Below are 22,945 nucleotides of genomic sequence, written 5' to 3' on the forward strand. Positions count from 1 at the left end.
TCTGCCCAGACGCTGAGGTCCAGTGCCAAGGGCCTTCTGGTGGTTCCCTCACTGCAAGAAGCCAAGTTACAGGGAACCAGGCAGAGGGCCTTCTCGGTGGTGGCACCCTCCCTGTGGAACACCCTCCCATCAGATGTCAAAGAGATAAACAACTACCTGACTTTTAGAAGACATCTGAAAGGGAAACTTCAGGGAAGTTTTTAATGTGTGACATTTTAATGTATTTTTAATCTTTGTTGGAATCTGGCCAGCGTGGCTGGGGAAACCCAGCCAGATGGGCGGGGTACAAACAAACAAATATAAACCTGCTAACGTTTTAACCTGCTTGCAATGCTTCTTCATATAACCTACAAACCTTTTCCAACAGATAAAGGATCTCTTAAGCATACACAGAGCGCCTTTCTCCAGATGGGGAACTGCTACTTTTCTCCCTTTCTTGGGGCTGCACGCAGTGTCCCACAGCATGTGCAGAGTGCTTTTTTTTTTTAAGCGGCAGAATCATTTCCCTCCTTTCTGGGGGGAAGAAGATCTATAGGCAGACGGCCTTTGAGCATGTGCAGAATGCTTTCCTGCAGAGATTAATGCTCCCCACTTTCTGTCTGGGCAAACAAACAAAAAAACATACGCAGAGCACCTTTCTTCAGATAGGGAACGCAGCTTCTGCCCCGAACCAGGAAAGATGGGTGGGAGCCATGCTTGGAAAAATCAAAGGCTGGTTTTTATATATCTGTATTTTTAAAAAAATCTATATACGTAGTGCTGTTCATTAAAAAAAAAGACTGACTTTCAACAATCATACATTCGTAAATCCATTTTTAAAAAATCAGAGATCAACTATTGATTGATTGGCATCGGCCTGTCTCGAGAGACAACCGAGGAGTGAGCCCAACTATTACAGAAGAATCTTCTTAATTGCCTGCATTGGCTTGGCTACGCAACAAAGTTTTGGCGGGCATTTAAAGGTTAATGGAGAAGACGCCCACTGAATATCTATTGGCTAAGCATTCCGCAGGGACGGGGGCGGCGCCAGATGTGACCAACCGCGTCCCTCCAAAGGGATAAGTGAAAGCAGGAGAGGAGACAGAGGGAGAGAGAGATTTCCGGTTGTCCACGGAAAGAAGCAGGAGCCCCTCATCCTCTGGCTGCCTTCAAATGGGAACCTGAATAGGCGTCAGCTCTGAATGTCCTGCCCAGTTTGTGAAGTTGGGGAGGAGGGAGATGAACAGCTGGGTGCGCCTTTGAGGTACAGGGGCGAAAGGGGGCTTCTCCTCCAGAAATTTAGGGATTTGGGCATTGCAAGAGAAGAAAAGCAAACCCTACACACATCTGGAGCGGAGTCCCTAAGACAGTTGGGTGGCACCTTGTACGCCTGCTTCCGGAAACTCCTGCAGCTGAGCTGGTGCCAAACGTCTTGTTCTGCTTTCCTTTGGACCCCCATCATTGAGGCCGAGGAGGGGGGTGTCTTGCCAACCGGCCCAGGACCTCCAGACATGCTGCCCTGGCTTGCGCCCCAGGGAGGTGGCTTTGGCACAGCTGTCAACTTTTCCCTTTTCTTGCGAGGAATCCTATTCGGAATAAGGGAATTTCCCTTAAAAGGGGGAAACGGTGACAGCTATGGGCTTTGGTGCTGCTATGGGCTTTGGTGATTTTACTTCACCCCCCGGAGTCGTGCTCCATTGTCTCTCGAGACAGATGGATGCCAAAACAGCTCACCATTAAAGGATATTCTCATAATTTCCTGCGTAGGATTGGCAGCACAGAAAGGTTTTCAGCAGGTGTTTGAAGGCTGAGGCAAAAGGCCCCCACTGAATCTCTGTTGTTGTTGTTAATAATAATAATAATAATAATAATTTATTTATATCCCGCCGTTTCCAGCTGAAGCCGGGCTCAGAGTGGCTGTTCGTGGACTACTCCCCAACTGGGCTGATGATACTCAAGATGTCAGTTAGCCTTGGTGAAGACTTGATGTTTTCATCCCCCAAAAAGTTTTTGATTTGAGTTTCCATTGAAATGAGGCTGCATTTTAATGTTTTAATGTTGTATTTTAATCTTGTTTTTAAGTTGTATTTCAATCAATTTGTTTTTATATAAATTGCTAGCCGCCCTGAGCCCGATCTTGGCTGGGGAGGGCGGGGTATAAAAAAAAAATTATTATTATTATTATTATTATTATTATTTCTTCTTGTCAGGTGAGCCTCATCAACTCAGAGGACAACCAGTGATGCTCCTGCAGATTCTCCCTGCCGGGTTTGTTTAGAGTTTGTTACAGGCGGACAACCTCGACACAAGCCCGACATTGCTCTCCTCTCCTGCGCATTCCAGCAGCAGGTAAGCAACTGGGCCTTGAGCAAAGCGTTGGTTTCTTCCAAAAGCAAACGGGTACAAGGTAAAAAAGGTAAAAGGTAAAGGACCCCTGGATGGTTAAGTCCAGTCAAAGGAGACTATGGGGTTGCGGCGCTCATCTTGCTTTCAGGCTGAGGGAGCCGGTGTTTGTCCACAGACAGCTTTCCAGGTCATGTGGACAGCAGGACTAAACCACTTCTGGCGCAACGGGACACCGTGACGGAAACCAGAGCGCACGGAAACGCCATTTACCTTCCCGCCACAGCAGTACATATTTATCTACTTGTACTGGTGTGCTTTCAGACTGCTAGGCTGGCAGGAGCTGAGACAGAGTAACGGGAACTCACCCCGTCGCGGGGATTTGAACTGCTGACCTTCTGATCATCAAGCCTAAGAGGCTCAGTGGTTTAGACCACAGCACCACCCGCTTCCCTTCCCACCTTGTGCTGCAGCCCAAGTGCTGGCAGAAATGAGACCTGCAGCCCAGGGTGTCCCACTGTTATTACCGAACCTTGAAGATTATTTGGCCAGATGATTCTGTGTGTAAGTTTTTTGGTCCTGTAGGAAAATACTAGGAGAGAATTTTCTTTCTTTCTTTTAAGGTCTGGTGATCTTTGAGGCAGCAGCTGTGTATTTCCCTGAGGAGAAGCTGGTGCTGCTGGATCCAGGGCTCAGAGCCTTGTGCAAGGAAGTCATGGAGGAGGAACAGGGGAGTGTAGCTTCTCTAGGTAAGAACAGCTGCTTGTGGGCTTTTTCAGAGCCATCTGGCTGGGCTCTGTGGAAGCCAGCAAGGTTTTTTCATACACCCCTAAGCCAAATTAGGGACTAGCCATCCCTAATTGCTGCTAGTCTTCATGGCCACGTTCTGTCTCCATTGTCTGAGGCAGCGTGCTTCTGAATACCTAGGAATCACGAATGGGGAGAATGCAGTTGTTCTAGCAAGTGAAGGAGATAATGAGGCTTTCAAGTTTTATTATTGTTTTTTGTTTTTAAAAGGGCTATCTAAGGTATCTAACTCTTGGAGATGAAATAGGGATATGCTTCTCTGAAACATGCATTTATTTTCATTGTCCTGTATTGAAAAATTTTGGGCAGAAGGTAACTGAAACGATCAACAGAAGCGTACATTTACAGAGCAAAATATCTTCTTGAATTATATACCCAGCACATTAAACCTTACAAAAGGACAATACGAGTGGACACTCCAAGCCCTAACCACAGCTGACTGATACTGATGAATTGGAAAAATAAAAATGCGGCTCCCTTCTACAGTTGGATTGAAGACCTATACAAACTCGCAGCATACAAACCACTTACATATACAGTGGTACCTCGCAAGACGAATGCCTCAGAAGACGAAAAACTCGTAAGACAAAAGAGTTTTTCGTTTTCTGAGTTGCTTCGCAAGACGGATTTCCCTATGGGCTTGCTTCGCAAGACGAAACGTCTTGCGCCTTTTTTTAAAAACCGCCAATGCATTCCTATGGGAAACCATCAATACACAGTGGTGCTTCGCAAGACGAAAAAATTCACAGGACGAAAAAACTCGCAGAACGAATTAATTTTGTCTTGCGAGGCACCACTGTAAATGCAGACTTGCCATGGACAAATTCAATGATATTTGGAATCCATTCTTACAAATACTGTAATTGGTTAAGATCTGGTGAAGCACAGCTTTGTAAAGTCTAGTTTTGGGGTTGTTTTTTTTCTCCTCCCCCCTTTACTTTCCCTTCTACATGGGTTCTATTTCTCTTTTTCTTTCTCTCTCATTTATTTATTTATTTATTTATTTATTTATTTATAAAAACATTATTGTTCTTTCTGACACATCAAATCAGTCAAATGACTCATTGCCCCGATCGTGCGCAATGCAAAAGCCACGGAGGTGAATTGGACATTTAACAGGGAGGCCCCCACACCCCTTGTTGAATCCCTAAGCAAAGACTGACCCCAAGCCTTTCTGCATCTGATAAGTAGTCTGGGAAAAAAAGACGAGAGTGCTCTAAATTTCCTCAAAAAGTGGTGGAACTCTTATTTGTGTGTGGCAAGTTCTCATTGCAAGGTTCAAGTATGGTGGCTCAAACCCAGTTCTCAGTTTGGTCAGACTTTATTCCGTAACACATTAATAGCCAGAGTTCAAAGAGTCTGCAAGAGCATTCTCGTTAGGACATGCACTAAATATATGTCATGTGAACCCTTTACTCTCTTCGCAGCCTCCTCCTGCCACCTCACCTTCACCATCTCCAACCCAACCCGTCCCTGAAAACACTTACTCAACCCATTTTTTTACTGTCCGTATTAGAACCCTCCTTGTCCCTCATCTGGAGTTGTTATTCACTTTAACATTCAGCCGTTAGATTCCTCCTAAACTGGCTCCTATCTGTTTTCTGGTCAGGTCACATTCCTGGGCATGTGACACTGCCCTCACTGGTAAGGAGCCTAAAAAAAATATATCTACCTCATTTGGCTAACAAACTGAGGTTGAATCCTGACAAGACAGAAGTACTGTTTTTGGGAGACAGGGGGCGGACAGGTGTGGGGGACTCCCTGGTCCTGAATGGGGTAACTTTGCCCCTGAAGGACCAGGTGTGCAGCCTGGGAGTCATTTTGGACTCACAGCTGTCCATGGAGGCGCAGGTCGATTCTGTATCCAGGGCAGCTGTCTACCAGATCCATCTGGGACGCAGGATGAGACCCTCCCTGCCCACAGACTGTCTCGCCAGAGTGGTGCATGCTCTAGTTATCTCCCCCTTGGACTACTGCAATGCACTCTATGTGGGGCTACCTTTGAAGGTGACCCAGAAACTACAACTAATCCAGAACGCGGCAGCTAGACTGGTGACTGGGAGTGGCCGCTGGGATCATATAACACCAGACCTGAAAGACCTACACTGGCTCCCAGTATGTTTCCGAGCACAATTCAAAGTGTTGCTGCTGACCTTTAAAGTCCTAAACGGCCTTGGCCCAGTATACCTAAAGGAGCATCTCCACACCTATTGTTCAGCCCAGACACTGAGGTCCAGCTCTGAGGGCCTTCTGGCGGTTCCCTCCCTGCGAGAAGTGAGGTTACAGGGAACCAGGCAGAGGGCCTTCTCAGTGGTGGTGCCCGCCCTGTGGAACGCCCTCCCATCAGATGTCAAGGAAATAAACAACTGTCTGACTTTTAGAAGACATCTGAAGGCAGCCCTGTTTAGGGAAGTTTTTAATGTTTGATGTTTTATTGTGTTTTTAATATTCTGTTGGGAGCTGCCCAGAGTGACTGGGGAAACCCAGCCAGATGGGTGGGGTATAAGATAATAATAGGCTTGAAAGCAGAAGCTGGCTCCCTATCAGGGATAGTGTGGTAATAAATAATAATAATAATAATAATTTTTATTTATACCCTGCCCTCCCCAGCCAAGGCCGCGCTCAGAGCGGCTTACAAGCAATAATAAAAACAAGTTGAATGATTACAACTTGAAAACAAAATTAAAATACAATATTGAAACATTGAAACATTAAAACATTAAAATATTAAAATGTAGCCTCATCGCAGGAGGAGAAGGAAAAGAAAGAAAAAAGAGAGGGAGGGAGGGAATCAAATTGGCTCCAAGCCAAAGGCCAGGCGGAACAACTCTGTCTTACAGACCCTGCAGAAAGAAATCAGATCCTGCAAGGCCCTGGTCTCATGAGGCAGAGCGTTCCACCAGGCCGGAGCCAGTGTTGAAAAGGCCCTGGCTCTTGTTGAAGCCAATCTAACTTCCTTAGGGCCTGGGACCACTAGGGTGTTGCTATTTATGGACCTTGAGGCTCTCCGTGGGGCATACCGGGAGAGTCGGTCCCGTAGGTATGAGGGTCCTAGGCTGTGAAGGGCTTTAAAGGTCAAAAGCAGCACCTTAAATATGACCCTGTACTCCACCGGGAGCCAGTGCAGCTTGAAAAGCACTGGGTGAATATGCTCCCATGGCAGAGACCCCGTGAGGAGCCTTTCTGCAGCATTCTGCACCCTCTGGAGTTTCTGGGACAGCTTCAAGGGCAGCCCCGCGTAGAGCGAATTACAGTAGTCAAGCCTGGAGATGACCGTCCTGCATTGTGGCTCCTGCATTGAGCAAGGGCTGAATGACATTTGGAGGGGCCTTCTAATCAGGATTCTCTCTTTCCCCTCTGCAGCAACTGGGCAGGGCAGTGAGGATTACGAAGAGCCAGTTGGGGTGTCCCTGGAACCCGTCAAGAATGAAGAGGGAGAAGAGACCTTTAGGGATCAAGAAATGTGGAGGAGGCAGGGCAGAAACCAAGTAGACGTCTGTGAAATCCCTATCCAAAGAGCGCACACAGAGGAGAAACCACTGGCCTGTGGTAATAGCTTCAGTCGCAGCGCAAACCTCATCTCTCATCAGATAATCCACACGGGGGAGAGAAAAGTTCAGGGTCTGGAGTTTGGAAAGGACTTTAGTCAAAGCAAACACCAAGCTTCACACCAGACAACTCATGGGAGAGAGAAACATCGTAAATGCCTGGAATGTGGAAAGAGCTTCAGTCGAAGCACAAACCTTACTAAACATCTAAGAACTCACACAGGGGAGAAACCGTTTAAATGCCTGGAGTGTGGGAAGCAGTTTAGTCAGAGCTCAAACCTGATTTCCCATCAAATAATTCACACCGGGGAGAAGCCCTATCAGTGTCTGGAGTGTGGCAAGGCCTTCAGTCAGAACACAAACCTTACCAAGCACGGGAGAATCCACACGGGGAAGAAGCCTTTCAAATGCCTGGAGTGCGGAAAGAGCTTCAGTCAAAGCTCAGACCTCATTTCCCATCAGAGAATACACACGGGCGAAAAGCCATTTAAATGCCTGGAGTGTGGGATGTGTTTCAGTCAGAGCACGGCCCTTACGAAACATGACAAAATCCACACGGGAGAGAAGCCCTATGAATGCCTGGAGTGCGGAAAGAGCTTCAGCTGGAGAAAAAACCTTACTTCACATCAAAGAATCCACACACAGGAGAGGCCGTACAAATGCCCAGAGTGTGGGAAAAGCTTCAGTCAGAGCACAAACCTTATTAAGCATGAGAGGATCCACACAGGGGAGAAACCCTATAAATGCTTGGAGTGCGGCAAGACCTTTACTGTGAGCACAAGCCTTACGTCACATCAGAGAATCCACACAGAAGGGAAGCCATATAAATGCCCCGACTGTGGCAAGAGCTTCAGTAGGGGCACAAACCTTGAGAAGCACAAAAGAATTCATGCTGGAGAGAACCATTTAAATGTCTGGAGTGTGGAAAGAGCTTCCGTTGAAGAGGAGGAGACCTTCCTTCCCATCAAAGAATTCACCCAGGAGATATGCTGTTTAAATGCCTGGAGTGCGGAATGAGCTCCAGTCAAGAGAACCATCTTTAAATAGTAAATTTAGGAACCATTTTAATGCCTGGAACGTGGGGAAACCTTCAGGTCAAGCACAACGCATGCTAATGATCTAAGAAACCTGGATTGTGGAAGGAGTTTCAGTCAGGGCCCATCCCTTAATTTCCATCAAAATGTTCATTACAGTGGTGCCTCGCAAGACGAAAAGAATCTGTTCCGTGAGTCTCTTCGTCTAGCGGTTTTTTCGTCTTGCGAAGCAAGCCCATTAGCGGATTAGCGCCATTAGCGGTTTAGCGGCTATTAGCGGCTATTAAAGGCTTAAGGGATTAGCGGATTAGCTGCTAAAAGGCTATTAGCAGCTTAGTGCCTTAGAAAAAGGGGGTGGGGAGCGGAAAAAACCCCCAGGAATCGCAAGACATTTTCGTCTTGCGAAGCAAGCCCATAGCAAATTCGTCCTGCGAAGCACCTCCAAAACGGAAAACCCTTTTGTCTAGCGGGTTTTCCGTCTTGCGAGGCATTCGCCTTGCGGGGCACCACTGTACATTGAATTTTCCAAAATATATTTTTTAAAGTGTCTATTTTATTTATTCAGGGTGCTAAGGGTGTCATGGAGAGAAAACAAAAGATGGTTTTGGTTATTAGCAGCCTTCTTTTCACGTTGTCCATATTTCTGTCGATTCTTTTGATAGATGTTCTTGTAGTTTGTGGGGAGGTGTGTAAGTGATGAAAAAGCAACAGGTAGCAAAATAAGGCTGTGCTTCCTCTTTTTCTAATCTTTCCAATAAAATACTTCCAAATGTTTTTTGTTTTTGTGGTCTTCCATCTCTTAGGACTCATGTAGACAATACATTTTCCAGTTGGGCTTGGCTGCGTTTTTATTTTAGACATTTCATCTGTGGGGAGCCCTCAGTCCAATGTTGGGAAAGGGGGGCTGATCCTTTCTGTCCTACTCTGCTCCCCTCCATCAGCAGCTGCCTCCCTGCCTCTTCTGTCCCACTGGCCGCCCTTTGAGGTTGGAGGGTCTCCATGTGGGGCAACCTCCCTCCCCAAAGCTCATTTCCCACCAATCCTCCATTGCAGTCTTGCCTCCCCACTGCCTGCAAAAGATACTCACCAGATTCTTCCCTGGGTGGAAAAGACAAAGGGCTGTTTCTGCTCCCTCCCGAGGAGGCAGCAGATCAGGAAGAGCCATAATTCCTTCTTTCCAGAGGCCTTTCTAGAAACGCAGGCCTAGTCCAAGGGTCAAAGGGGGCAGACTGAAGCCTCACTAGGAAACCAACATGTGTCTCTCTCCTATCTCGATCAAGTTGTGAAAGCGTTTACACTCCCAATTCTCACTCCAGATTCAGTCATCTGGAGCCGACCCAACTCTGTCAGTCAGTTTTATGGTGCATACCGTATTTTTCGCCCTATAAGACGCAATTTTCCCCTCCAAAAATGAAGGGGAGATGTGTGTACGTCTTATGGAGCGAATGCAGGCTCCTTGGCTTCAGCGATAGCAATGCGAAGCCTCCGAAGCGCAGTGGGAGCGCTCCTGCTGCGCTCCGGAGGCTTTGGGTTCCTTTCACTGAAGGGTAGGTGCTCCTTCAGCTAAGGCACAGTGCCCCTTCAGCTAAGCGGGAGGAGAAATGGAAGGGGCTCCGTTTCTTCTGCCGCTTCGCTGAAGGGGCGCTGAGCAGAGAGGGGGAGAATTTTTTTTTCTTGTTCTCCCCCTCTAAAACAAGGTGCGTCCTATGGTCGGGTGCATCCTATAGAGCGAAAAATACGGTAATTCACCCCGACTTGCCTGCACAATATTCGCTGGCAGGATATAAGGCCTCACCCTAGATTCGTATGATGACATGAAGATAATGTTGGGAATCTGAATACGTGCAGCTTCACACAGAGTCAATTAGGGTTTGGCCAACAGCCAAGGCAATGTAAAGGAGTGTAATCTGCCTGGTGATACAGAGGCATGGAGACAGCTCAATTCAGGCTCAATTCAGCGGGTTGGTACTAGCGTATAAAGCCCTAAACTGGTTGGGATCCAAATTCCTAATAGAGCGGCACTCCTAATATCAACCATCTCGGGACCTATGATCTTCTGGTGGTGCCCGGTCGGCGTTCAACCATGACAAGGCCTTCTCGGTGGTGGCTCCCCAATTACTATTTACTTACTTACCGTATTTTTCGCCCCATAGGACGAACTTTTCCCCCTCCAAAAATGAAGGGGAAATGTGTGTGCGTCGTATGGGGCAAATGCAGGCTTTTGCTGAAGCCTGGAGAGCGAGAGGGGTCGGTGCACACCGACCCCTCTTGCTCTCCAGGCTTCACGAAGCTATCTGCAAGCCTGCAGAGCCCGGCAAGCGCGGCACTGTGCACCCCGGGCTTAGGGCAGCTATCCGCAAGCCTGCGGCGCCTTGCGGGAGTTCCTGCCGGGCGCCGCAGGCTTGCAGATAGCTGCCCGAAGCCCAGGGTGCACAGCGGGCTACAGCGCCGCGCTCCCCGGTCTTTGGATAGCAGCAAGCTCTGGGAGCAATGGCGAGGTTGAGCGCAACCTCGCCATCGCTCCCGGACCCGTTCTGGGGGCTGGGATCGGGGGAAGTTCGGGCTTCCCCCACCCGCAGCCCAGCAAGCTCCTGGAGTGATGGCGAGGTTGAGCGCAACCTTGCCATCGCTCCCAGAGCTTGCGGGGGGGGGGGGAATAAAAATGTTTTTCTTTATTCCTCCCCCCCCCCAAAATAAGTGTGCCCTATGGGCCGGTGCGCCCTATAGGGCGAAAAATACGGTAATTATTTTGCATACCGCTCTTCATCTGAAGATCTCAGGACGCTTCACGGCATAAAAATTCAGAACAAAAGCACAAAGTACTAATAAGAATAAGAACAAAACAAGCCAATCACTCTCTCCACACAGTAGCCATAAGTCAAAGAAAGCGAAAGATCATGCAGTTCCACACAGTCATAAATCAACACAGCTCACAGTCCAATTCCTCTTTTTTTTAAAAAAACACCTTTTAATGGAGTTTATATTCCCTTGGATACATATTTCAAATCTATTTAATTAGCGTAAAGGTAAGGTAAAGGTACCCCTGCCCGTATGGGCCAGTCGTGTCCGACTCTAGGGTTGTGCGCCCATCTCACTTAAAAGGCCGGGGGCCAGCGCTGTTCGCAGACACTTCCGGGTCACGTGGCCAGCGTGATGAAGCTGCTCTGGCGAGCCAGAGCCGCACACGGAAACGCCGTTTACCTTCCCGCTATAAAGCGGTCCCTATTTATCTACTTGCACCCGAGGGTGCTTTCGAACTGCTAGGTGGGCAGGAGCTGGGACCGAAAGACGGGAGCTCACCCCGCCACGGGAATTCGAACCGCTGACCATGCGATCGGCAAGTCCTAGGCGCTGAGGTTTTACCCACAGCGCCACCCGCGTCCCTTTATTTAATTAGCGTAGCGATTGTTAAATTCCACTTGGACCGTTGTTTTGTTTTTTCCATGTTCCAGAAGTGTGGCAAACCTTAAAGTTCCTAGACTTTATTATTGACCATTTGAATGTTTATGTAAAAATTATGCGGAAATTCTGGAAGGGTTTTTTACTATGAGGGAACACCACCAACCGCTGGTGTTTTTAGCACCCGTAGAGCTTTCTTCAGGGAACTGCTGTCCATCGTAAGGATTAAGACCAGGGCCGCATTCTCTTGTGGAGAACTTTCTGAGGGCCGTGTCCCAGCAGGGGACTATAGAGTCAAGGGCTTGCACCCACCCAAACCCCTCTTTATCCACCCCAAGCAACCAAGGACATCCTGCAGCCAGGAAAAAGCACTTGAGATGATGGAGCGTGGCTGGCAAGGAGTGCGTGTTGGAATATTATAGAAAGAACTTGAGAATTGGTCTTGAACAGGTTCCCTACCTCAGGCCCAGTGAAGACTTTCAAAGATGGCATTTTGGTACATGTGTTAGGTCCAAGCAGAAAGACTCATACTCTGTTGTGTTTATTATTAAAGGGAACTTTCTTACAGACATACAGCAGCTACATACAACTATCTGACTTTTGGAAGACATCTGAAGACAACCCTGTATTGGAAAATTGTTAACGTCTAATGTTTTACATGCTGTGAGCCGCCCAGAGTGGCTGGGAAACCAAGCCAGATGGGCAGGGTATAAATAATAAATTTATTATTATTATTATTATTATTATTATTATTATTATTATTATTATTATGCCTACAGAGTCCCGGCTAGTGCAGAGTGCGAATGTCGCTAACATTTAAGGCAGGTAAAACCTAACAAGGTTACGCGGGTGGCGCTGTGGGTAAAACCTCAGCACCTAGGACTTGCCGATCGTCAGGTCAGCGGTTCGAATCCCCACGGCGGGGTGCACTCCCGTTGCTCGGTCCCAGCGCCTGCCAACCTAGCAGTTTGAAAGCACCCCTGGGTGCAAGTCGACAAATAGGGACCGCTTACTAGCAGGAAGGTAAACGGCGTTTCCGTGTGCTGCGCTGGCTCGCCAGATGCAGCTTGTCATGCTGGCCACGTGACCCGGAAGCGTCTCCAGACAGCGCTGGCCCCCGGCCTCTTGAGTAAGATGGGCGCACAACCCTAGAGTCTGTCAAGACTGGCCCGTACGGGCAGGGGTACCTTTACCTTTACCTAAAACCTAACAAGACATGGTTGGATGCTGTGCAACGGAAGTAAAGCAATGGTTTGAAATTTATTTCATCAAAGGAATGATCCAAAGGATTGTTGCCTCTGTCCCTACAAACACAGAAACACATACACACACACTTTGAACAGATTGATCCAACAATTATTTTCACGTCAAGTAATGACCCAGGATCTATGCATTTCCTCAAGTTCTCCCTTCAAGTCCAGCTCCCAGAAGGACAGGCATTTCTGACCTGTAGGTTCACCAATAAAGGTAAAAGGACCCCTGGACAGTTAAGTCCAGTCAAATTAGACTATGGGGTTGCGGCGCTCATCTCACTTTCAGGCTGAGGGAGCCGGTGTTTGTCCGCCAATGGCTTTTCCAGGTCATGTGACCAGAATGACTAAACTGCTTCTGGCACAACGGGATACCGTGACGAGTGTCAGAGCACACGGAAACGCCATTTACCTTCCCGCCACAGTGGTACCTATTTATCTACTTAGAATCATAGAATCCTAGAGTTGGAAGAGACCACAAGGGCCATCGAGTCCAACCCCCTGCCAAGCAGGAAACACCATCAGAGCACTCCTGACATATGCTTGTCAAGCCTCTGCTTAAAGACCTCCAAAGAAGGAGACTCCACTTGCACCGGCGTGCTTTCAAGCTGCTAGGTTGGCAGGAGATGGGACAGAGCAATGGGAGCTCACCCTGTTGCAGGGATTCGAACCACCAGCCTTCTGATCGGCAAGCCTAAGAGGCTTGGTGGTTTAGACCACAGCGCCACCTGCTCCCCACCCCCCAGTTCATCAATAATCAATGCCAGGAGACAGGATCGCAAACAATATAAATGGTAGTATACAATTTCTTTAAAGAAAGCACATACTATAATTAATATTGCTTGTGATCCTGTCTCTACCTCCATCGTTCAGCCCAGACACTGAGGTCCAGCTCCGAGGGCCTTTTGGCGGTTCTCTCCCTGCAAGAAGTGAGGTTACAGGGAACCAGGCACAGGGCCTTCTCAGTGGTGACACCCGCCCAGTGGTGACACCCACCAGATGTCAAGGAGATAAACAATATTGTATGACCATACGTAGACATCTGAAAGCAGCTCGGTATTGGGAAGTTTTAAACATTTGATGTTTTATTGTGTTTTTATATTTCCCCGGAAGCTGCTCAGAGTGGCTGGGGCAACCCAGTGAGATGGGCGGCATATAAGTAATAAAATTATTCTAATCAGGAATGATAAGACAAGTTGGAGAGCCACAGGTTTTGCCGCTCCCGGGCTACAATTTTTTCCAGTTATTAAATATACCAAGAAAAAAGCACACCAAGAACTCAGGCCAATGTAAGTTTCAACAGTGGGAGTGGTCCCTACTCTCAAATCAATAGTCAATAGCAGCAAAAACGAATCCATTCAAAAGTATGTATTCTGACAAGGATTACAAACTCAAATAGAGATTACAAACTCCAACAGCCCTGTCCTGGTTTCTAATCCATAATTGACTTCTGACGTCTGCTCAATGATTGAGGCTGGGACCTCCATGACGAATCTGGACGAACATGAATTTATTTCTACTCATAAACCCTTATCTCTAATTCTGTAATGAATTACAGTGGTGCCTCGCAAGACGAAATTATTTCTTTCCGTGAGTCTCTTCGTCTAGCGGTTTTTTCGTCTTGTGAGGCAACCCTATTAGCGGATTAGCGGCTATTAAAGGCTTAAAGGATTAGCGGATTAGCTGCTAAAAGGCTATTAGCGGTTTGTTGAGAGCAGTAAGGAGTTAATCTGCTGTGCCTCGGAGCTGAGGGGCAGGACTTATCAAGCAGGACGTGACGTAAACAGCCTGCTATGCTGTCTGTGTTCTGTGGAAAATGCAGCTACACTCCGGTGGATTCTAATCTGTATATGTGTGTGTTTTGGAACAATAAAGAAGCTAGAGAAAAGAAGCTGCCGTCTCTTGACTCATCCCTTTTATCACACGCCGCTGTGCTAATTCTGCTGATGAATTTATTGCTGAGTTTACGACCTACAGAGGCCCGCGCAGTGGAAGCGTGCCGGGCACCATTAGAGCATAAATCTGTCCGAAGAGATTTATGGGAAGCGGTCGAACTCATTAACTTCTGCACGGTTTAGCGGCTTAGAAAAAGGGGGTGGGGAGCGGAAAAAAATGCAAGACATTTTCGTCTTGTGAAGCAAGCCCATAGGGAAATTCGTCCTGCGAAGCGCATTGAAAAACAGAAAACCCTTTCGTCTAGTGGGTTTTCCATCTTGCGAGGCATTCGTCTTGCGGGGCACCACTGTATTGTGTTATACATATTTTTATGGGTTTAAGTTTGTAATCTCTGTTGGAGTTTGTAATCCTTGTCAGAAACTAATCCTTGGATTAGTTTTTGTTGCTATTGACTATTGATTTGTGAGTAGGGACCACTCCCACTGTTGAAACTTACATTGGCCTGAGTTCCTGGTGTGCTTTTTTCTTGTATTACGTTTTTCCCCAGGCCTGGAACACCTTCTGAAGGAGCCAAATCTGAACCAAAATAAAAATGTCTCTCTCTGCCACGCCCCACACCTTCTTTGTAAAAAGAAGGTGGGCTTTCTGCTATGGCTTTACTCCGAAGTAATCTCCCTTTCTTGGTCTCGTAAGAAACTAGGCCAAGCAGAATGCTTTCCCGGAGCAGGATTGTTCTGTGGGCGGCCTGTCCCCAGCGTGGTTCCTGCGGTGGCGGACCAGGTGTGACTTGCTGATGAAGCCCTTCTCGCAGACGGCGCACTTGTAGGGCTTCTCGCCTGTGTGGGTCCTGCCGTGGGCCAGGAGGTTGGAGGTGCTGCTGAAGCTCTTCCCACAGGCGCAACACCGATAGGGCTTCTCGCCGGTGTGGGTCCGCTCATGGAGGATGAGGTGGGAGCTCTGGATGAAGCTCTTGCCGCAGAAGGAGCAGGCGTAGGGCTTCTCTCCCGTGTGGGTCCTCTCGTGCGTCACCAGGTGCGACCGGCGGCTGAAGGCCTTTCCGCAATAACCGCACTGGTAGGGCTTCCCGCGGAAGTGCGGGCTGTGTTTCCGGAAACCCTCCTTGCAACCGAGTTGCATCCTGTCCTCGCACGGGTCGGCCGACTCCTGGATTTCAACCGCTTCGTACTTCACGAGCTCTGAATTGAAGCTTTCGCCAGATCCGCCGTCTGGGCCTGGAGGCTGCTGCCGCGGTGGGGTTTGATCAAGAGAGATCTCATTTGTCCCGCAGGGAACAGATTCCCCCACCCGATTCCTCGGCCAGCTCGCCGGTGGCCTCTTTGGTTCGCCCTGACCCTCTGAGGTTTCGCCCTCTTTGCAAACCCGGACGACACTTTCCGTGACGGATGGTTCCACGTTGTCACGGCTTTCCTGGGGACGGTTTTGCCTGTCGCACTCACCCACTTGCATGTAATCTGTTGAAACTATTAAAAGAATGTTGATGTGATTAATAAGAATCATAAGCATTTTATTATTTATACCCCGCCCATGCGGCTGGGTTGACCCCCCCCCCCTTTTAAACATTTTTTTTTTAGTAAAAAACCTAGTCTTATACATGGAAAAGTATGATATATACATATACCATATGACTTCCCTTCTAACCCTGGTTCCTGGTTCCTTTACTTTTCTACTATTCCGCCTAAAAGGTAAAGGTAAAGGTACCCCTGCCCGTATGGGCCAGTCATGTCCGACTCTAGGGTTGCGTGCTCATCTCGCTTTATAGGCTGTGAGCTGGCGCCGTCCGAAGACACTTCTGGGTCACGTGGCCAGCGTGACGAAGCTGCTCTGGCGAGCCGGCACCAGCACAGCACACAGAAACGCCGTTTACCTCCCCGCTATAAAGCGGTACCTAATTATCTACTTGCACTTAAGAGTGCTTTCGAACTGCTAGGTGGGCAGGAGCTGGGACCCAACGACGGGAGCTCACCCCGCCGCGGGGATTCGAACCGCCGACCTTACGATCAGCAAGTCCTAGGCACTGAGGTTTTACCCACAGCGCCACCTGCGTCCCTCACTATTCCGCCTAATCCACATCTATTTCTACTGGATTTACTCAAAACCTGCTAAGCTATGTCTTTGTCTATACTGGTTCTTAAAATATTCAGTAAACATTATCCACTGATGTTTATTGATGCTTCTAATGTTACTTGTAAGCCGCTTAAGAGGTTTCACGACAATTAAGCAGAATATAAATTTTGCTGATTGAAATTAATTATAAATAAACAAATAAAGCAAATTCTATCTTGGATTCCTACGTTTTGAAACAATTTCTCCCTATTTGATTGTTATTGTTAATGGTGTATTGATTCACATTTTTGTTGTTCTTTCACAAGACATTTTGAGTGTTTTTTATTTGAAATGAGAAAGCAGCACACAGATCAAAAATTTAAATCATGGTGATCGTTGAAAAGAATTGACAGCCATACAGGGTGACCGGGTAACGGGACGTAACTCTCATTTCGTGGTCTATTCCATTGACTATAGGTGTGGGAGAAAGACGGAAAGGTCTTTCCATTCTTCTGCTGAAAGAACAGAAACATTTGACTCCTCCTCTCTTTGAAAAAATTTCCTTCTCAGCTGCTCATGACAAGGATTCCCTAATTTAAAAAGAGTGTCTGGCGTTTGCTTTCCCCCATCTCCTCCTCCTCCTCCCACCCCAGTCCCTTTTCCTTTTGTGCCACACCTTTTCGACTGCAAGCCTGAGATTGGGTGTCCTCCTTACCTCGTGAGTTCGTGTTTCCAATGCCGGCGCTCTCCTTCGCTCCCCTCTCATGCTGCCTCTGCCCCGTGTCAGTCAGAACCTGCGCCGGTTCGGAGAAACCGTAGCCGTCCTCCTCAAAGGCTTCCTGCATCTGGAACGACAATAAGTAACCAAACAAACCCCTGTGTTGCAAAGAGAATGTCAACAATGTCTAGGCAACACGATGACCATGTACATACGCAATAGACCATCTTTATAGAATTCCTTCAAACCATAACAAGTACATAACGAAATCTTTAGTCTCAAAGTCTCTGGAAATCTTTAACTGAAGCGAGGTACCGGACTTTGTACGATGACAGACAAGCTGTGAAGCTTTGTGTATTCAGCAAATATGAGGTCCAACACTGAACAGTGATTCCGGATACTGACTACTGTTTCGTAGAATTCTACGTCAGCGTGGTGGGAGGATACAGAATTGCTTCATAAACTGAAAATAATTTTTTCCCCATAAACTGAAAAATTTGTAAGAAAAATATATGCAGGGATCGAACCTGCAACCTTGATGTTATCAGCAGCACGCTCTAACCCACTGAGCTTTCTGAATATACCATTGTCAAATACCAGCCTATGTTGCTATGTGGACACCATTGAGATACAGGCAGGGCTGGTCCCAGGATGCCTTGCAACAGTTCACCTTCCTCACCCCACATTTTGTCGCTCTGGCCCCCAAAGCTCTCCGCCATGGCAGCCTCACCTGTTTCTGCGGCCTCTCGGCCTCTCGCTGCCTCAGCAAGAACTCCTCCGCCAGAGCCACCGCCTGGGAGCACGTTTCGGGCCCAACCTCCCTCACCCGCCCCTGGACCTCGGGCGGCAAGACAGCCAGGAGCTGCTCCAGAATCAGCAGCTCCAGGATCTGCTCCTTGCTGTTCCTCTTCACTTTGAGCCACCGGTGGCAGACGTCTCGCAGGCGGCTGTAGGCCCCTCTCGGCCCCTCGGCCTCCTGGTAGCAGAAATGCCGGAAGTGTTGGCACCACCGCTCCCGGGCCAGGGCGTCCCGGCGCAAGATGGCCGCCTTCACTTTCCCATAATCCTCTCTGTCCCCAGCTTCCAAGCTGCCGAAGGCCTGCTCTGCTTCTCCACTGAGTGCTGGCAGGAGCCGGGCCGCCCACTCCTCCTGGGGCCACCGGCAGGCTTTGGCCACTTGCTCGAAGGAGGCCAGAAAGCCCTTGGCATCCTCCCAGGGGGCAGGCTCTTCTGGTGGGATCTCCCAGTGCGTGTGGCGGGACTCTACCATCTTCAAGAACTCCTGCCACTGGGATTCCCAGTGCTGAAGCAGCCCTGTGCCCGACTCCTGCTTCACCTTCTCTCCTGATAGCCTGGATTCAATGTCCCCCATCCTCCCAGTCCGGAAAGCACAAAAGTCTCTCCCTCCTTCAACAAATTCCTCCCTCGTCATGGGACCACCATGGTCTTCCGTTTTCAGGCCCGCGAGCGGCCACTGCTTGAGCGCAGCCTGGTCCACGTCATCTGGCTCGTTCTTCCTTTGACCTGCGTCCATCTCCTTTCTCCCTTTCTCTCTCGGAGCTCCCAGACGCCGGTGGGTGGCAGAGGTTCCCCTCCAGGGCTTCCTCCCTCGGTGGTCCAGCCTGGCAGAGCCTCTTAAGATCCTCCGTTAACCGCCCGCCCGACGCTCAACGTCAAATCAGACTCCGAAGCGGGTTAGGCAGCAGCGAACGCCCAGCTGAAACACACAACGAAAGAACTGCGTTAAAATGGGGAAATACAGTGGTACCTCGGGTTACATACACTTCAGGTTACAGTCTCCGCTAACCCAGAAATAATACCTCGGGTTAAGAACTTTGCTTCAGGAGGAGAACAGAAATTGTGCGGTGGCGGCGGGAGGCCCCATTAGCTAAAGTGGTGCTTCAGGTTAAGAACAGTTTCAGGTTAAGAATGGACCTCCAGAATGAATTAAGTTCTTAACCCGAGGTAGCACTGTATCCGAGATGTGAAAAAGAGTTCTTTGGGCTCTACCCAACGCCATCGGGCACCGAACTGGGCCAGCTGGTCATTACGAAAAGTAACTTTTTTAATGAATTGGAACCTTGGTTTGCTATCCCTGCTCCCTCTTGGTCCCTTCCCCTTTGTGGAGACTTGTTTTTATTGACTGCGTTGGAGGGGGGCGGGGGAAGAAGTTCTGGCTAAATATTTGGAGGAACCTCCTGGAACAGCCAATGGGACGCGGGTGGAGCTGTGGGTAAAAGCCTCAGCGCCTAGGACTTGCCGATCGAAAGGTCAGCGGTTCGAATCCCTGCGGCGGGGTGCACTCCCGCTGTTCGGTCCCAGCGCCTGCCAACCTAGCAGTTCCAAAGCACTCTCGGGTGCAAGTAGATAAATAGGGACCGCTTACTAGCGGGAAGGTAAACGGCGTTTCCGTGTGCGGCTCTGGCTCGCCAGAGCAGCGATGTCACGCTGGCCACGTGACCCGGAAGTGTCTGCGGACAGCGCTGGCTCCTGGCCTATAGAGTGAGATGAGCGCACAACCCTAGAGTCTGGCAAGACTGGCCCGTACAGGCAGGGGTACCTTTACCTTTACCTTTACCTGGAACAGCCTCCCTCGGAAGATGGTGGACTCCCCTTCGTTGGAGACTTTAAAAAAGATGCTGGGTGGCCATGGGTCAGGGGTGCTTCAGCTGTGATTATTGTGTTGCCCCGGGAGGTTGGACTAGATGACCCTCGGGTCCCTTCCAATTCTATAATGTGATTCTATCTGGGGTTTTTTAAAAAAAGATTTGTTTGTTTGCTTTTCAAATCAAAGTTTTGCAATCACATATCCAATATACAGCATAGAAAGAAGATCCCGAAGAATCTCCTGGACTTTCCTCCTCCGGTTTGTGGGTCCTATTGTTAGTCATTTCCTTCTGCATCTTTTATGATAATCCAAATCTTTTACATCTCCATGTATGTTCAAAATTCACCATTAAACTACAACTGTTAATCCACAATTCTGTGTATGTAAGCTATTCTGGGAGCCTTTCTGGCTGAAGAACAGGTATAAAATTCTAATTAATTAGTTAATAAAATCTCTCGATGCCAGGGGTTAAACTGGAGACCTTCTGGCTGTATTTTTTAATTCAGGTATCGTATCACCACCTACAACTAATATAGTAGATAAAATGCATGCTACAAAAACCCATTGAGCTGTGTGTGTATGTCTTATCATGCAATTCCATACATATTCACTGAGAAGTAACTCCCATTAAATTCAATGAAGCTTACTCCCCAAAAGCTGGGCACAAAATTGAAGCCATGCTTTTTGATTTGTTTTAAGGAATTCCTTGCTTTTCAAACTTGCTTTAGCCTGCTCTCGTTATACAATGTTGTCTAAGGTAAAGGTAAAGGGACCCCTGACCATTAGGGCCAGTCGTGACGGACTCTGGGGTTGCGGCGCTCATCTCGCTTCATTGGCCGAGGGAGTCAGTGTGCAGCTTCCGGGTCATGTGGCCAGCAGGACTAAGCCGCTTCTGGTGAACCAGAGCAGCGCACAGAAACGCCGTTTACCTTCCCGCCGGAGCAGTATCTATTTATCTACTTGCACTTTGACGTCCTTTCGAACTTCTAGGTTGGCAGGAGCAGGGACCAAGCAACGGGAGCTCACCCCGTCATGAGAATTCAAACTGCCGACCTTCTGATCGGCAAGTCCTAGGCTCTGTGGTTTAACCCACAGCGCCATTTTATTATTATTATTATTTTGTCAGTAATCTTTGGATTGTTACTTTCATTATTGCACATGCCTTTCCTAATGCATTCCTTGTGATTCTGTGAGGCGCTTTGAAATCATACAGAAAGAAAAACTGGGTAGAAATGTTAAAATAAAATGAAATAATCCCAGTGTGGACTGAATATCAGTTACTGAGAATCGCAAGTGGGGATCATGCAGTGGTGCTAAGGTTCTGCTAGCAGAATTCCCATTGGGGCATTGGGTTGGCCACTGTGAGAATCATAGAATTGTAGGGTTGGGACCCCAGGGGTCATCTAGTCCAACCCACTTCGATGCACGAATCTCAACTAAAGCATGCCTGACAAATGTCCATCCAAGCTCTGCTGAAAAACCTCCAAGGAAGCAGAGTCCACAACTTCACAAGGGAGTCTCCATTCCATGGTCAAACAGCTCTTACTATCAGAAAGTTCTTTGTGATGTTGAGTCGGAATCTCCTTCCTTGTGACTTGAAGCCATGGGTTCGAGTCCTACCATCCAGAGCAGGAGAACAATCTTGCTTCACCCCCCCCCCCATGGGACAGCCCTCGGGAGGTTTGAACGTTTGAAATCAACAGTACAAAACTGCAGATGTGAAGTGCGCACAGCACTCAGCTAGAAAGAGCGACGGCCTCCCTCTTCATCTCAGGGTGGCGGGTTCGAGCCTCACGCTGGGCACAAAGATTGCTGCATTGCAGGGGGTTGGACTAGATGACCCCCGGGGTTCCTCCCAACTCTTTTTTTTGATACAAACAACCGCAAAAGACACTACAACAAAAACCATATTCAAAATAATAACACACTTTGACAATTCAGATTTAAATACCGATATACCTATGACTGCACCCTTTTAACAATATTTTCCCACCTCTCTCTCCTCCCTCCACTTCCCACCACTATCCGCCTTATTGCTTAAATATTCATTCCAGATTTCTTCATATTTATCCATTCTTAATTTGCATCGACATGCAATTCGTTCATATGTAGCTGGTCTGTTCATATTATCAATCCATGTGCTCCATGGAATCTTTCTGCGGCTCTTCCAGTTCATCAAAACAAGTTTTTTTGCTTCTGATATAGCACGGCACATCCATTTTCTTTGACCCCTTGAAATCTCCCACGTTTCCGGAATATAATTTAGAATTAAATTCAATTTCCCTAAACGACAATTTCATTTTATTACTCTTACTATGAATATCCTCACCTCGCCCCAAAATGATCTTATCATTCAGCAGTTAATCATCATATGTGCTAAGTTTGCATTTTTTTCTCTAGCAGTTGTCTGCACTTGTTATTTTCTATCCCTTCCAACTTTACGATCCTGCAATTCTATGACCCCGGATGAGCGAAGAGTATGAGACTTTTACTCTCAGGATCGTGGGTTCGAATCCCATGCTGGGAAAAAGAATCCTGCATTGCAGGGGGTTGGACTAATGACCCCCCCCCCGGGGTCCCTACGATCCTATGACCTTGGGACTGCAAGGGCAACCAACTCCGGACTGACTCCGCATCAGGCGGCTTCAGCATCAGCAACCATAATGCAGAACCGCATCGTGCAGAAATCTCTTTGCCCCGCAAAAAACAATGCCTTGCCCATCATTTTTGCAAAAAGCAACACAGAAGAAGCCTGCGTTTGCATTTAGAACCCAGGGCAGGCTGCCTCTCCCTCCCTCCACCCTCCCCTCCCAGGCAGGGATTCCCCAGCCTCTGCGCGCGTGCAAAGCGCGCCCTTGCCACTTACCCAAGATCCTCCTCCCTCTCCAAAAAACACCTCCAGACCGGATCGCCCTGCCCAGGTTGCACCAGCTCCCGGGGAAAAAGTGCATTCAAAAGAGACCCGTTTCCGTGAGGGGGAAAAACACTGCGAGAAGGAGAGAAGCTCCCTTCTAGGACGAGCGGGCTCTGTGGTTGCCACCCTTTCCCTGGGCGCAGATTGTTGTTGTTTAGCTGTTTAGAGCAGGCCAGGCACTCCTGTCTTCCAGAACACTGTCCGACCCTCTCATCCTCTGTCGTCCCCTTCTCCTTGTGCCCTCCATCTTTCCCAACATCAACTCTCAAGAGTCACCTCCAGCACCATAATTCAAGAGCATCCATTCTTCGGCGATCAGCCTTCTTTATGGTCCAGCTCTCACTTCCATACATCACTACTAGGAAAACCAGAGCTTCGCCGAGGA

The 22,945-nt window shown here is 48.3% G+C and overlaps 2 protein-coding genes across 7 annotated transcripts; one reads left to right on the top strand and one right to left on the bottom strand.

Annotated features, from left to right (window-relative positions):
- Window positions 1-1,116: 1,116 nt before the first annotated feature.
- LOC310670670 (uncharacterized protein) lies at window positions 1,117-7,866 on the top strand. Of its 5 annotated transcripts, none has more exons than XM_083426323.1 (4): window positions 1,117-1,399; window positions 2,190-3,071; window positions 6,493-6,623; window positions 6,663-7,866. In XM_083426323.1, exons 2-4 carry the CDS (start codon window positions 3,038-3,040, stop codon window positions 7,692-7,694), a joined length of 1,197 nt encoding a protein of 398 aa, XP_083282449.1. In that variant the 5' UTR covers window positions 1,117-1,399; window positions 2,190-3,037; the 3' UTR covers window positions 7,695-7,866. The 5 variants fall into 5 exon arrangements, with proteins under 5 accessions (XP_083282449.1, XP_083282450.1, XP_083282448.1 ...); XM_083426324.1 differs by having other exon boundaries at window positions 6,493-6,548; window positions 6,606-7,866; XM_083426321.1 differs by having other exon boundaries at window positions 1,119-1,399; window positions 2,190-2,328; window positions 2,474-3,071; window positions 6,493-7,866.
- A 6,805-nt stretch (window positions 7,867-14,671) lies between these two features.
- LOC310670405 (zinc finger protein 213-like) lies at window positions 14,672-22,720 on the bottom strand. 2 transcript variants are annotated; one of them, XM_083425722.1, is made up of 4 exons: window positions 22,513-22,720; window positions 17,769-18,755; window positions 17,036-17,165; window positions 14,672-15,737 (listed from the first exon to the last, which is right to left on the bottom strand). In XM_083425722.1, exons 2-4 carry the CDS (start codon window positions 18,570-18,572, stop codon window positions 14,953-14,955), a joined length of 1,719 nt encoding a protein of 572 aa, XP_083281848.1. In that variant the 5' UTR covers window positions 18,573-18,755; window positions 22,513-22,720; the 3' UTR covers window positions 14,672-14,952. The 2 variants fall into 2 exon arrangements, with proteins under 2 accessions (XP_083281848.1, XP_083281849.1); XM_083425723.1 differs by having other exon boundaries at window positions 14,674-15,728.
- Window positions 22,721-22,945: the final 225 nt, after the last annotated feature.

This window comes from Podarcis tiliguerta (assembly GCF_965153285.1).
Source record: "Podarcis tiliguerta genome assembly, chromosome: 2".
NCBI lineage: Eukaryota > Metazoa > Chordata > Lepidosauria > Squamata > Lacertidae > Podarcis > Podarcis tiliguerta.